General features: G+C 53.8%; 1 protein-coding gene across 1 annotated transcript in view; it reads left to right on the forward strand.

Annotated features, from left to right (window-relative positions):
• Nucleotides 1-14,406, forward strand: part of CHCHD6 (coiled-coil-helix-coiled-coil-helix domain containing 6) — a 248,580-nt gene extending 234,174 nt beyond the window's left edge. The window contains exons 7-8 of the mRNA XM_077857577.1: nt 11,465-11,600; nt 14,195-14,406. Of these exons, the coding sequence (XP_077713703.1) occupies nt 11,465-11,600; nt 14,195-14,200 (142 nt within the window). The 3' untranslated portion in view covers nt 14,201-14,406. The remainder of the gene's footprint in view (nt 1-11,464; nt 11,601-14,194) is intronic.
• The last annotated feature ends 1,034 nt before the right edge of the window (nt 14,407-15,440 follow it).

Genomic DNA, 15,440 nt, shown 5'->3' on the forward strand with positions numbered 1-15,440 from the left:
GGAAGGGGCTCAGATCTGGGAATTGGGCAGGGCTGTGACTTGTCTGTGTGCTCTCAGGCTAACTCTGGTCAAATCTCTCATCATACTTCTTACTTACGCCAACCAACTAAGACTTGACCAGATAGTCCAGTGTCTCAGCCCCAGGGACACCTTGGCTGGTCGGCCACCACCAGAGATTCCTAGTTCTTCTTTCACTGGCTGGCTCCCCTGGGCTCTGTGGTCAAGGACATTGCCTGGACTCCTCCTGTGAGCTCAGGGAACCTGTCTCCATAGCAGCATCTCCCACCTCAGTCCTGGCTTGTGAAGAACAGCCACCATACACCTTCCCAGGTGCTACACCCTCTCCCCACTGTGTCCCTCAATGCCTTGGAAACAGACTGCCAGGGATGGGTGGGCAGGCCATGCATACTAAGTCTGCACTCTGGATCCCTTTCTCTGCAGCACGCCCTGTGCAGGTACAACATGACAGACTCTGCCGGCTATCCAGCTGACTTGCCAGTTAGCACTCTATCTCCCCATGGCACATTGTCCCTTCCTGGCATGTACCTCACTTAACCCCTTGCAGTTCTTTGGTGGGAATGTGTCCCCTCCACTAGCTGTGGTATTCTCATCTCCTAAGGGGCAAGTGCTATTGTAGAACTGGAAGCAACCAGAAATGGGGGGGGGGGGGAGCTTCACATGACTCATTGCTCCCTAGAAAGGGCCTGCCCCAGGGTCTTCAAGCAGCAGGAGGCTGAGCTTCTCTCAAGGCTGCACCATTAAGAGGGCACAGGTGGCTTAGGTGTAACATGGAGGGGCTGACCCTGCCTCTGGGCCTTATAGACATAGGCAAGTGGGGGTCTCTGGGGGCAGGGCCAAGTCTTTGTCCCTTGAGGATTATTGTAGGCCCACTTCCTTGATGGAAGGAAGTGCCCTTTGTTTCTTGGGGATAGTCAACAGGGCTAAAGGCTTTGTGAGAGGAGGGAGAGGTGAGGCAGTAGAGGCGGGTAGCCAGTGAAGGCTGGTGGCTCATGTGAGAATGATCTTAGTTCCCAATGAAGTCATGCCATGAGGTTAGTCTGGGCAGGTTCTGAGAGCCTCGATCATGGGTATGTACGACAGGGCTGAGCACAGATCTGGAAGGGCAGGCCCACAAGGTTGGCCTTCCTTCCATGGGAATTCCTGGGCCTCCAGAGACTATGGGCAGGGAGGTAGGCTGGAGAGGCAGACAGGAGGGAGGGAGGTCAGGCAGCCAGGACACGACTGAAGCTGCCTGGGTGAGAGGTGGCAAGGGCTCAGAGAGCAAAGGCTGGGGAAGGGCGGGCTGTCTAGGCCTGGGGGTCCTGAAGGTCCTCCACGCACTACCTGAAGCTGGCTCCCCCTCTGGTGGGCATCCTGCTGGCAGGAGGTGTGTCCTGAAAGCCTCCACCAGTCGGGATCACTGCCGACTGTGCACTGTGTCCCGACTGTGCAGACCCCCCACGCCAGGGCCACGGCCACTGAGGGACAGTGCTGTGGGTCTCTCGGGGCAGAAACAGCACCAGAAAGCTCTTCAACCACAAGTGGTCTCTGTGTGGCCTTCCTCAGACACTGCGGCCCTGCCGGATCCTCTCTCACTGCAGACATGCAGAAGGCACCGGCCCGTGTCCATCCCACATGTCCAGTGGCCCAGGAGGGGGTCCTTGGGGGAAAGGCGCATCCTCTATTGTTCTTTCAATAGAGGAGCAAAGCAGGGAGTGGCCCTTTCCCTTTCCCCACTGTGTGTGCCTGCGTTTGCAGGTAAAGTGACCATCCTAGGAAGGATCCTGTCACAGGCAGCCTCTCCTTCACTAAGTGGCAGCCAGGGCCAATTTGTGTTTCCCTTCCCCGTGGGAGCAGCATGCTCCCTTGGCTCTTGGCAGAAGGGCCATCCTGACAGGCCCTGGCTCTCGGAATAGCTGCCTCCTGCCTGAGGGATGGGGGCAGTCAGAGGCCAGCAGCGAGCTGCTGATAGTGATCCCACGTGGCAGGTTGATCGATGGCCGGATCTTTGGGCTCCACTTCCCTGGGCTGAATGGCACATCGTCGATAGCAGCCAGTTAACCAAGTCCTTGGTAACCAGCTGGTCTTGTCAGCACCTCAGCCCCAACCATGGTTAAAACAAAAACCACTCCTGAGCAGCTAGATTGGACCTGACGAAGATGAATGTCTAATTCACTTGGAATCTCCTTACTGCTGCCTGTAATAAAAAGCTTGCTCCATATATTCACCCCCTGCTGTTGTTTCTGTGAAATTAAATATCAGGAGGACATATAATAGCCCAATTCCACACCAGGCCAATATTATCAGATTGATGTCAGCAGTGATAATGGAAGAAGGATAAGTTGATGAGATTTCATTTATTAAATAAGAGCGCACGGAGTTTTGGGACTGCGCATGTGAGGACGCCGCGTGTGCTCATGCAGAAGAGCCAACTGGGTCTGTTCACGAGACAGCCCCCCGCCCCCTGTCAGCTCTGCATGGAGGTGACTCAACCACCCACTGGCACAAGCACCCAGGACAGGAGACGATGCCCCTGCCCCGCCCAGCACCGGCTTCCCTGGTGGGGCTGTTTGTCTCCTTTCCTTGTTCCCCACCCCCATTTCCAGTTGGCTCGGTTCTGTGTCGCCAGCATTCCTCATCTCCCTCTCTCCCTTTTCTTCCTGTGGGTACGAGCTTCAAGCTTCGTAACCCTCCCTCTTGCCAGCCCTCCCCCGCTCCCTGCTTTGAGTCGCCAACTTCTAGCTCCATCCCAGAGCCCTGCCAACTTGGTAGTTTGGGGCTAGTGTCTTCTGTTGCTATATGTACCCTTAGTTGTTTTCTTGGGGGGGGGGGGGGCGGGATTTTTTGGAACTTTCCAAAGGCAAAGTAGAACTAAAATGGACACAGCATGGAGAGCAGGCCTGTGGAGCCAAACACACCAGGCTCTTATCCTGGCTCCATGTCACTACTGTGTGACCTTGGGCAAGTCACTAGTCTGAGACTAGTGTCCCCATCTAAGAATGATTAGTTGTGGCTATGCTTAGGACCTGGTGCTCAGTAGGCCCCAGCAGATATTGATTTCAGAAGGACCGCGACCACAGGCCTGCCTAGATGTAATCTCAGATGAGGCCAGATTTTCCACCTGTACTGTACATGTCACCGGAATAGAAGTATACCCTTTGTCATCGCCCCCTCCCCCCATAGCCTGCTCCTTAGCCCAGGAGCATGGGGAGGAGCTCTGCAGACCTGGTCATGAATGAGAGCTCCCCCACTTGTCAATTAGGTGAAGCAAGTCAGAACTACCCAGTGCTTCTCTAACTGGGGGTGACCTCACAGGGATGGCAAAAATGAGATACTCTGTAGACCACAGACAGCACCGCTCACTTGGTAGATACTCACTGAAACGTGGCTGCTGTGGCCAGGGAGCCCTCTGCTGCAGAGGGGCCCACGGCCCACAGCCCATGTTGCTGCTGGTTAGATAGTAACCAGTGATTCACCTGCCTCCCACTAATCCCTCCCCCCCACCCCCCACCACCACCACCACAACCATTCAGTACTCCCAGCTCTGCCTCTGGAGACAGGGTCAGACCCCTTTCCTGCAGGACTGACTGCAAGCATTTCCTGGAGCCACTATGACAAAGCACCAAACTTGGGAGCCTTTAAACAGGACCAGCTTTTGTGCTCTCCTCCTGGCTTCTGGTGTTGCTGGCAAGCCTTGGTGTCACTCTGGGGCACAGTTCTAGCCCTGGGCCTTTCACTTCATCACATGGCCTTCTTTCTCCCTGTGTGTCTGTGTCTCTCCTTACAGGGACACCGGTCATACTGGGTTAAGGGTCCTCTCTCACTCAGAATGACTTCATCCTAACTATATCTGCAACAACCCTGTTGTCCATTAAGCTTGCATTCTGAGGCACTGAGAAGGATGTGAATTTTGGCAGGAGACTCTCCAATCCACTGACCTGCACAGATTGATCTTGGGAGCCCTTGACTCCAGTCTCACCACATTGTCTTCTCTAGACAACATTCTCAGCTATAAGTGATAGATACCCTACTCTAGCTCACCTCAGCCAAAGCTCATGTACAGGAAGCTAAAAAGTCCCTAGTTGTGAATGGAGAAGTTCAGATGACATGAGGGTTTGTTTCCATCTGGGCCATGACCATGGCTGTTGGAGGCCCAGTTCCTTTTCTCCCTGCAGATTTCAGCCCTGGACCTTTCACCAGGCCCATGAGGCTGTGGGGCTGTGCTAGCCCAGGCTCAGTGCTGTGGACCAAACCCTGCCTCCCTGGCCAGCCATGTAGAATGACATGGAGCTGCTGGAAGCTCCAGTGGGTGCATCCACTTCGTCTGGTAGCCTTGCTCTGTGAACAGGGTATAATAGTAGATGAATGCATGGCACACTTGCTGCTTCATAAAGCTGAGTTCCCTCCCCTCCTGATGCTCCAGGTAGGCCCTCCCTTCAGGGCATAGCCAGTCACCAACTTTCCTAGCACAGCTCTGAGCCCACCCTGGGCTCTCCAAGGCCTGTGTGGAGACAGGCAGGTAGATATGTAAGAATCCAGGGGTGTGTGTGCAATTAGAATGTATCAGGGAGGTTCCTACAGCGAGCGAAGGCTACTAAAGCTTCACCCCACGAATTGTGGGAGCAAGACCAGAGAAGGAACACAGACAGGAGCACCTGGGTCTGCAGGCCATGTTCCAGGTACTTCCCCATGGTTCACCGGTGTCTTGGGGGAAATGAGACCAAAGCCAAGAGGCCAGCGGGCCACCTAGGCCTGAGACTAATACCCTCACTCAGCTTGTGAGGTGCTAGTGACACAGCCTGCCCTCTTAGGGCATTCAGGCTAGTGCGTAGTGATACCAACTGCATAGCTAGACAAGGATGACAGATGGCAGTACCAGGGTATGTAGGGGCCGCTCAAAGGCCATGGGCATGCAGTGGGACAGCAGGCCTAGAGTGAAGGTCAGACTTGATTGCTGGTCCTGCTTGTCAGATGTTAGTGTGAGCAAATTGCTAGGTCTCTCTGAACCAGTTTCTCCATTTAAGATAAACTAAGGAAAAGTTTCATGCCCACCTTATATAAAGTTCTCTGGTGACTAAATGAGGTAATGCTTCGCAGGTTCCAGTGAGCTCTAATCACCCAAGAAATGGGTTTTTAAACTGGTGTGGATTTTTAGAAATATGGCCTACTTTATGTTCTAGAAAAATCACCAATTGCAGTAAGGAGGATAGGCCAGAGGTAAGGAGGAGTTTAAGCAGCTGTTGTAATCATGAGCGTACTAGGGAATGGATGAGGGCCTTCTGGGAGACAAAGCCTGGGGCAGCCTCAGTGTGGTGGGGAGGTGGAAGTGAGTTATGGGGAAGTCAGGGATGAATGGGCATCTAGCCAGTCCAGCCAGTGTTTATGCCGTCTCCCAAGGTAAGAAAGCAGGAGGAAGAGGGTGCTGGAACGAGAACCAGGCCTGCTTGGTCCGTCTGGGCTGCTCAGCCGTCAGTGTGCCCACAGCCCCAGAACTCCAGCATGGAGTGTGGACTGTGAGCCCGAGTGCTGTGGGGAGAAGATGGGGCACAGCTGGAGCTCTCAGCGAGCAGAGGGAGAGGGGCTAGTGGAGCAGAGTCAGTTTGGGGCCTCCCAGCCTCTGGGCATAGATGGTGCTGCTGACCAAAACAGGGCTGTGGTGATCGCCCCAAAGAAGATGAGCCTGATGAGGCTGCCCTGGGGACCAGGGGTGAGCACTAGGACTGGGAGTCCTGGGCAATGCTTCTTGGAAAGGAGAATAGATTGATAGGGCAGGGAGAGGCACAGGTGATTTGGATTTGAGATGTTTTTCAACTTTTTGGGAAAATGAGAGTATTGGTGGACAAAGTAGAATGGTAAAGGCATGAGGGAGAAAGGCCGGTAGGGGAGACCACTCAGGTGCTGGGGGTGAGAAGGCATTGCTGACAGAGAGCCCTACAGATAGAGACCCCTGCAGAAAGGTGTTTGAAGTTGGGGATGCCAAGGTAGAGATGTGCTCTGTGCCCACAAGGCACTGATGGATTGTGGTAGAGACACAGGGAAGAAGGCCCTGAGATGAGAGGGAGTGGCATGGGGGAGGGAAGCTGGTGAGGCAAAGGAGAGGCCATGGGAGCTCAGGGAGAGCAGAGGACCCTCTCGGAGGATCATTATGGCCAATGAGCAGGCCTAGGAGAGTTTGCCATGAGAATCACTCGGATTTGGAGCAACAGGAGGGGCAGGGGAGGCAGTAGACAGGCAGGTAGCACTTCTACAAACAGGAGCCAGGGGCCCAATGGAGCATCTGAGGGGGATAAAAGACCTCTGGCCATGAAGGATGGTGGGCAGGGGGAGCAGTGAGTGCCATCTAGGTATGCCCAGGGGAGGGTAAGTTAGGTTACCAGGAATGGGAGAATGAGTTTCTGAGCTGTTTGGGATGTGGAATGGATACATCTTCAATTTCCAGTTTGAATGCACAAAGGTGGGGCTGGTTTAGTTAGAGTCAAAAGGGAAACATTAAGAATGAAGGCAGGAGGAGATATCTAGAATGAAGGCGGAGGAAACATCTAGAACAACTTTAGTTTTTTGACTGAGTTGGGTGGCTGGAGGGATAGCCATGCCTGCCACTCATCAAGGCAGGAAACTAGGGAGGGGGAATGGGTTCCTTGGTACTAGATGGTGAATTCCATTGAAGAAAATGGGGAGTTGGGACAATGTGGGATGCTTGGGTGAGGGCTCCAGGGGCCTTTTGGATTCTGAAATCTAGAGATCCATAGGGTAAAACTGTGGAACAGACCTTGGGGATTGGCAGTGGGAGGAGGAGCAGTTCAGGGTTTGGTGGGAGTGATAGGTGAGCTAGCTGAGGGGTTGCACAGCAAAGGTAAAGGACTAAGGGGCCTGTGTGCCCAGAGAGGGAGGGGAGGGGAGTGGGCAATCCAGAGGTGGAAGGGTTCCCAATGTGTGGTGCCTGGTGGTGAGAGTAACTCCCGCTTTTCAGACGGGGAGCTGAGCAGCAGAAGGGAGCATCTGAGGAAGGGCAGCTCTTCACTGCTGGCCTCGTTGGCCTGACTATGGTATCACTGGATGGGAAGGAAGGGTGTGTTTTCATTTCTGGGTAATACTTGGCCTTTTTCTAATGTTCTTTATCACTGCTCTTATGGGAACCTGTTATTACCACCAAGGAGGTAGAACTCTGGTTCATGGGCAGCATGGGGGTGGGGGGGTGGGGGGCTGCACAATGCTGAATGTCCAGAAGTCATCGGTACATTGTTGAAGGCCTTTCTGAGGCCTTCACCCCCAGTATCTGTGCTTTGTCCCTGGTCAGTCCCATGGGGCCTGATATCTGAGGGACCGGGTGGTCTCTGCTGTCTGCTTATGGTGTGTCTCACCTGCAGCCATCACAGCAGCCCTCAGGGGAGGTGTGGAAGCCCTTTGTGCAGAGGAAGGAACATTCAGCCCATTTCCTCAGTGTTTGTGACACCACCTCACCAGAAGTCGTGCTGGTATTGAGAACTAACCCCAAGTCTTGGGCAGCTCTGCACAGTGGGGCACTCCTCCCCATCTGACCCCTGATCACACAGTGGGAATGACAAAGGTTTGGGGTGAACCCTGTGTTTTCCCCACCGGTCCATAGGGCGCCATGCTCAGGGGTCTGCTGGATGTTAGGAAAAGATAACACTGTGATCAGTAGAGTAAGATTCCTGAGGAAGGAGGCACCCGCAAGGCCTAAGAGAGATCTGAACAGGGTCTGGAAAATACTAGAGCTTAGAAGAGGGACATGTTCAGACAAGGTGCCCCCACCCTTGGAGCCAACATCTGGAGTCTCAGCTGCCAAAGCCACCTCATCTTCACTCTCCATTCAGTGCTACATAGCACCCAGTGCTACACAGCGTCCCTTCTTCAGTCCTCCTCTCACCCCAGCCTGACCACTGGCAACCAGGTTGTTGGTGAGAGCAGCACTTTACTACACACTGTCGTGCACATGCCTGTCTGGCCTTCATCAGCCCAGAGCAGATGTTGTTCCCATTTGCAGATGAGGAAAGTAAGGGTCAGGGAGGTGAGCTACCCTCCTCAATAGTGTGCTTTCATCCTTCTGACCTGGGTGATGTTGATACCCTCAAAGCCATGTGGATCATAAGATCTAAACATGTGGCAGTGAACATCCCTCAGATAAGGGGGCAGGGCTCATCTCAACCCCTGGAAAGTTTATAGCACGCTGTGGATACATTTTTTTTGTGCATTCGAAAAGCAGCTGTTCATGAGACTGAATGTTTCTCAATGTTACACTGAATTGTATGCAGTGTAAACAGGGTTGCTGTGGACTGGGGCAGGGTGGAGCTGTGCTTGGATAGAATGCACCTGATTTCATGAATGACCGGACCCTAGGCCCTGCCCTGCCTTGCTTCAGAGAAAGCCTTTTATTTGGAGAGTTGTACTCTCCCTATCCTCCTATCCCATTCAGAGCCATTTAGTAGGCAAACGGGTGAAATTTCTTCCAGTTGACATTTGCCTGCCATCCTGTCTCCTCATATTGTTCCTGATGAATCCCAGAGGAGAGAAGCTTCTGGAGTCCCAGAGGTGATACTGGTGTGGATGGGATGGATTTTGCCATGGCCCAGTTTCTCCTGAACTTAAAGCTCATTGGGGGTTCTGTGATGTTTACCCTCAAAATGCACAGGGACCTTCATCGAGGGATGTGAAACCAAAGGTCGTGGGGACAGATGAAAAGGGACAAGAAGAAAACACCTACTCTACCTTCTTAGGGCCTGCAGAGTGAAAGCCAGGGTCCCTGTGGCAGATCTGGGGAAGGCAAGGCCTTGTGGGGTTCGAACTGAGGTCCAGGACAACTCAGCCATTCTACCTGGCCCAGGCCCCTCTGACACTACCTGTCTTGTTTCCCTATAGACCTGTAGGCTTTGTACAGACTTACAGCTACAGCTCTGCCTCAACAGAGCTTGATGCTTCCCCCAACTGTGGATGCCTGCAGAGCAACTACCAGCTGCTGGGCTGCAGCCAGGAATGGCACTCATGGGTCACATGCTGGGAGGAGGGGGTGCCACCTCAGGAGATACAAAAGGGGGTGTGACAAAGTCTATGCCCTCAGGAGCTACAGCAACAGAGGACCAGGAAAGAGCCACAAAAAGAGGTGGCTTCATGGGCTTTAGCCTGCCAAGGGCAGGTCTGGAACCAAGAAGGGAAAAGCTATTCCCTCCGCAGAACAGAGAACCAGAGAGTAAAACAAAGAGGGGAAGATAGATGAGATGGAGGGCAGAAAGCAAAAATCTGTGTGTTCCTGGTGTCCTAAGGGAGAAGATTAGAACAATTGGAAGCTAAGCAATTAGCATAGTTGTAGAGAGAATTTGCCGAAGATGAAATGCTCAGCAAAAGGCTGAAAATCCATTTTGAAAGGCCCACAATTAGATGCCACCATGTCAGAATTTTTAAATACAAGAATGGAGAGACATCCTACAAGCATTGGGGGGGGCAGTCAGGTGGGTACCCCTGTGATCCCAGCTATGGGCATTGGCAGATGGAACCCAGTAAAGGGGGTCCCAGGGTCCAGAGAGGAATGGAGTGAATTCTAGGAACCTATCTGTCTCCCCTGTGTGGAGATTGGAGGCTAGTGCTGAAACATAACTCCACATATCCTAAGTATGAAATCTCTAAGACCCCATCCATGCCATGTAGACCCGAACCAAGACTATGATCTCAAGGCCTAGAATGACATGGTAGTAGAGGACCAGCATCGGCTCCATGGCCTCATCCTCAAAACCTAATGGAATCACACATTGTTGGAGTAGAGCCAGGCCAGCGTGGCCTCCAGAGCTGTCCTTTCTGCTAACCTCCTTCCCAAGAATGGGAAGGTTCCTTCTCCTATTCACTTTACGTGCATGAGACAAGCAGGCCTGAGGATGATGGTAGCCAACACACAGGGATGGCACAGGGGAAGGAAGAGGGACCCAGGCCTGGTGTGGCATCAGTGGTTCAGCAATGGCAGAAGAGCCACCTCCAGGCCAGTAAAATGAGACCAGTAAATACTGGGTATCTTATCTGCTAAGCCACTGAGCATTCCATTGCTTGCCATTCTTAACTGATGAACTCCGTTTGTTTGAGTTATTTTAAAATAATAATGGTGCTGCTGCATACCAGCACCTACTGCATGGCTGGATTTCTAAAATATAGAGGCACTAGGCTGGGAGAATTATGAACCTGAAAGTCTCCCTGCTGTGTGTGACGGAGGCAGAGCTGTGTCGAGCATCATAGTGATGGTCTCGCTGCTGTGAACATTCAGGAGTGGCTTTCTGCATTTTTACAGTTCCCACCGAGTGCCCTGACCATGGGTAGTGTGTATTCTGAAAGGCCACATCAGGTATTGTGATTCCATCGATGGCAACGAAGGTTCCCGCATGGACCTGGCCTGAAAACCAATCTATGGAAACAGTGCGACCAAGCCTACGTAAACAAATATATCTTCCCCCTTCCCACTTCCCAGCATGTGATGTTGGGTCGGTTACTTTATCCTCTGTATCTCAGTTTCTTGATTTGCAGCAAGGGACGGAAAATCATAGCACATACTGCACAGGGCTGCTACGAGTCCATGAGTAGGGCGATGCCTGGCGTGTGGCGGGAGCATGTGCATATGTGCAGGAGAGCAAGAAGAAAGGGAAAGGCAAGGGAAGACAAACTAGTTGGAGTAGCCCATTGATGGTGGTGACCCACTTTAGTATATTTTACTTGGTTTATGTTTCATATTTTATTTTTTAAGAGATTTTATTTATTTATTCATGAGAGACAGAGAGAGGCAGAGACACAGGCAGAGGGAGAAGCAGGCTCCCTGCAGGGATCCCGACGCGGGACTCCATCCCAGGACCCTGGGATCATGCCCTGGGCCAGAGGCAGACGCTCAACCGCTGAGCCACCTGGGCTGCCCTAGTTTCATATTTTAGAAAAGAAAACATACTCATTTTTTTGTAGGTTCTGAACCTGCTTCAATAAACAAAGAAAAAGAGTAAAGCATCCCCCAAATACTGTAGAGGTTATCTCTAAGAAGTAAGGTTCTAAAAATGTTACATATTTTTTTAGACTTTTCTGTACTTTTGCAATTTTCCTCATTGTGCACATATTAGGTTTTGAAATCAGATTAACAACTTCATGTGAGAAGATGCATTCTGTATGGTCACGTGGTCACAGTCGGGTGTACCCTTTAGGCAGGAAGAGTCCTATGAGGCAGCAGGTGAGGGCACAGCAGGCTTCCAGCTGGCCACCTCAGCCCCTCTACCCTTAGGGCTAGAGCCAGTGTGGATACCAGTCCCTTTGGCGTCTGCTGCTGCTGTGTGACAGCATTTGACCCCCTGTGTCCCCTGGTTCTCTCTGGGGGATAACTGGACACTGATGGCTGCAGATGCCTAGCCTGTGGTGTTGAGTGAATGAGCTGATGCCTCTACCTACTCTGGGAGCGAATCCCAGGCCTGGCTGCTCTCTGTCCCTGCAGGCCCCGTAGGATAGAGCCCGTGTGTTCAGGGCTGCAGGCACAGATCCTCCACTGCTATCGCGACCACCTCCAAGAAGTGCTCCTGTGCTCGGACCTGGTCAAGGCTTACCAGCACTGCGTGAGTGCTGCCCACAAGGTAAGACCTCACCCTGCCCTCCTGCCTGGGCTGCTGGGTGCCTGGGGGCAGGGTATGAGTGCTGGACTCCGTCTTCCTGTCTTTGTGTGCTAAATCAGACATGCTAACCTTGAGGCTGCTGCCTTTTGCAGTCACAGACTCAGGCCTTCAATTTCCTCTGTCACTTCCTGGTTCAGAGTTCTGCTTGCTGATCCCATGACCGATCCCATGACCGATCCCATGACCGCTCTCAGATATCTGGGTTAGGAGAAAAGGCCTCGGGCACTGGGCCACATTAGGCTGGGTCCAGGAGCAGCTCTGAGTAAGCTCTAGGTGTGGGAGCAGCTCTGAAAGTAGCCCTGGGCCCCACATTCAAAGGACAGGCATGTGCCATCCACTTGTCACCTTTGAGGAGTTGGGGGTGGGAGCTCAGAGGAGGGCCCATGGTGCAGGTAGGGCAGGGACAGCCCTAGAAGGAGAAGAGCCTCTGGGTTCAAGGAGATGAAAGAGTGGGTGTGGCCTGCCTGCCTGGGTGAGGGAGCGCAGGGTGCCTCTCAGCCCAACCCCTCTGTGCTGGTCTGGACAGGCATGCTGGTGCCCAGCCTCTGGTGAGCGGTCCTACGTCTCACACACTCCCCAGTGCTCCTGCAGGGCAGCAGTGGGATGTCCTAGATGTCTGAGGTTGGCAGTGGGCCTCTCCTAAGACTTGGTCCCAAGGTCTTGCCCTCCTTCCCTCACCCTCCCAGCCAGCTCCCAGTCCTGCCCTCCCCCTTCCCCCAATTCCTGTTCCTCTTCTAGAGAATTCTACCCCGTTCCCAAGCCCACCAGTCCACTGCTCCAGGCCAGACCTGGCCCCTCCTCATCATTCACTTAGGGCACTTGGCTTGGACCCCACCAGTGGGCTGGCATGTTGGTTCAGAGGGCTGTAGGATGTGGCCTTCTTCCTATGGAAAAACCCCTTTAGCCTGAGTAGGAAGCAAGCTGCTAGAGGTGGTGGTGGTGGAAAGGCCGAGGTCAGAGGTCAGGTGGCCCTCTGGTGAAGCTGCTGCAGCACTGGCCACATCTCATGCACAGCACAGGTGCAGTGTGCCGTCTGGGCTTCAAGGCCGGGCAGCACTGCCCCTGCCCTCAGTGGGCTGTGGGACAGCTCAGAGCCCAGCAGCAGCTCTGCAGGGCACCAGGTGGGGCATGAAGCCTGGGTCAGAGATCATGTTTCCTCCCCGCTGTGGAGCATGGAAAGCTCACATTAAGCAGGAAAGGTACTGCCAACAGTCCCTGAGCATAGACCAGAGCTGGGCCAGTTGCTCTGCACTGTACAGCAGGGGCCAGGGGGAACAGATGGCCCTCCTGCACCCCTTTACGTCTACCAAGGTGTTTGTGCAGGCTTGCAGGAGAACCCTTGCCCTGCAGGATCAGCGGACCATTGCCTGTGCTTGCACACCATGCACCTAACTTTGTACTGAGGGAGAGACCTGGGGTCCTGCCGTGGCCCCTTTGATTCCCCCACAGAACCCTCTTGCACCCTGCCGAGCCCTGGCCACCCTCCCCTTCTCTTCCTTCAGGCCCCACAGCCAGGGTTTTCAGCCCCACCCCCAGCAGACTATATCTTTAACAAACACATCTCACCAATATATCTTCATTGCACTGAGGCAAAAATGTGATTACGAAGGAAGACAGATTGCATTTAACTCCAGTGTGTTCTTTGTAGCTCTAGCATGCCTGAGAGGCCCTGGGGCACTGCCAGGCCTGGCTCCCTCCTCCCTGGCCCCCACCCCCCTGGCGTTATTAAAGCCTAAATTGGAGACTGAGCAACTGGCAGCAGCAGAGGCCAGCCCTGCTCCCACTGTGCTGCGTCTGCAGCGTTCCCGCAGAAGAACCGTGTTCACCAACTCCTTCAGGGCCTCAGAGCCCAAACGCACACGTTGTACCCTGTGGCTGAGATGCAACAAGTGCTGCTGCCCTCTGCCAGCCTCTGCCTCGGAAGGCTCCTGTTGGAACCAGAGTGGGGCCAGGAGCACCTCTGATGGTGATTTGCTTCTAGAAGCGCCAGGTGGCAGAAGGCCTCCTCTCTGGCAGAAAAGCAGAGGTGCAGGCCCACCTGGTCAGAGGCGGGGTGGGAGGCACCTCCCCAGAGCTCCTGCCGGCACCTGTGTGGGGCCTTCCAAGCACAGGCACATGGACACTGCACCTCGGAGGCAGTTTCTAGCAACAAATAGCCTGATTGTCGTGTGTGGGCTCTCACACACCGGAACATGCTTTCTGACTGGTTTCACTTAGAAAACTCTGGGTGGTTAAGTAAGAAAACAGGGGAGACCTTGGTGGGGCAAAGCAGCATTGGGCTGAGGCCTGCCTGTCTGGAACAGTGGGGTGGAGAGGCAGATGAATGCTGGATCCATGTTAGTGGGCTGCTCTAGGCACATGTTGAATGGGCACTGGGCACCGCAACGAAGAGCCTCAGTCCCAGGTCTCAGGGACCGGCTACAGGGCACCCTTTCCATTAAACACTCCCACTCCTGGGGCATCCCAAGAGCTGGGGCCCCTCCTGGAGGAGGGGATGGGCACAGGGTTCCTGCAGAGCGGGCTATGACTGAACCCTGACCTGTTCTCCTTTGTAGGGGTGAGGAACGGCCCTTAACCCTGGCCCTGGCAGTGACTTGGAGCCCTGAAGAAGGAACCAGTTATGGGACCACAGTCTGCGGCCTGCTAGGCCACAACTACTTTCTCCTGGGTGCCTATGGATGCCTCTGTGCTTGGGGCTGCCATGTGTTCAAGAAATAGAATATGTGCTACTGTCCAAAAACAAATAAAGCAGATGTCTTTGTTTTCAGTCATTCTCTTGACTGGCATACAGCCCCTGCTGCCTCCTCCCTGTAAGTACCTGGGCTGGACCATGGCGATGCAGGCTGAATGAAACAGGCTGCTCCACATGGGGAACACCCAGCCTAGCAGGGGAGACAGATGTGGAAATCCACACTTATGCTGCAATGGCAAAAGGCCAGCCCAGAGCAGGTATGAGATGAAAGGAGGGGAATGCAGTTCTTTCTAGGGATGGAACAGAGAGAACTGGCCAGCTTCCCGACAGGCTCTATCTGAGCTCCAGTGAGAAGCCAAATGGAGGATTTCTGGGCAAGCCAGAGGCTGGGTGAGTGGGACCCTACATGCAGGGCTCAGGGGACACAGAGCATGCACAGCTTGGCTTTACAGAGAGCAGGGTAAGGACTGAGTGGGGTAGTGGGGATGCCAGGCCACAGCATCGGGGGTCCCTCTGAGGGACACTGCCACGGCTCTCAGGGAGGGTAGGCTCATGTGGAGCAAGACTAAGTACCAGGGAGAGCCCTGCAGGTATTCAAGGGCATGATAAATGGGAGGCTGGTGGGCCAGGTCAGGGGACAGACCAAGGTGAGGCATAGGAGCTGAGATTAGCATTTGAGTGGTATAGGGGAGGATGGAGGATGACTTCTGGATTCCTGGCTTGAGTGCTGGTGATTCCAGGGACTGAAATGAGGGATGCAGGAATTGAGAAGGGCAGAAGACAATGCTTTGTGACAGGCTCTGCTCAGGTGGTGTCCACACACCAGCTCACCAGTCCTTGACCTTTGACAGATTCCCAACTGAGGCGCCTTGAGCACACCAGAGCTGCACCCAGCCTGGCTCAGTGCTATGTGAGGGAGACAGCAGGCGGAGTGTGAGGTGGGGCTTCCGATCCACTAACTGCTCTGCTAGTGACCTTGGATTTCCTATGAAAGTTCCTTTGGAGAGCCCCTAGCCATCTGGGGCTGAACGCCTGGATCTTGACTCAGGCTTTGCAGCCCAGGCCTCTCCACTCATCTCCGAATTCTCATACACAAAGCTCAAGTCCGG

The sequence above is a fragment of the Canis aureus genome, chromosome 19 (genome assembly GCF_053574225.1).
Source record: "Canis aureus isolate CA01 chromosome 19, VMU_Caureus_v.1.0, whole genome shotgun sequence".
Lineage (NCBI taxonomy): Eukaryota > Metazoa > Chordata > Mammalia > Carnivora > Canidae > Canis > Canis aureus.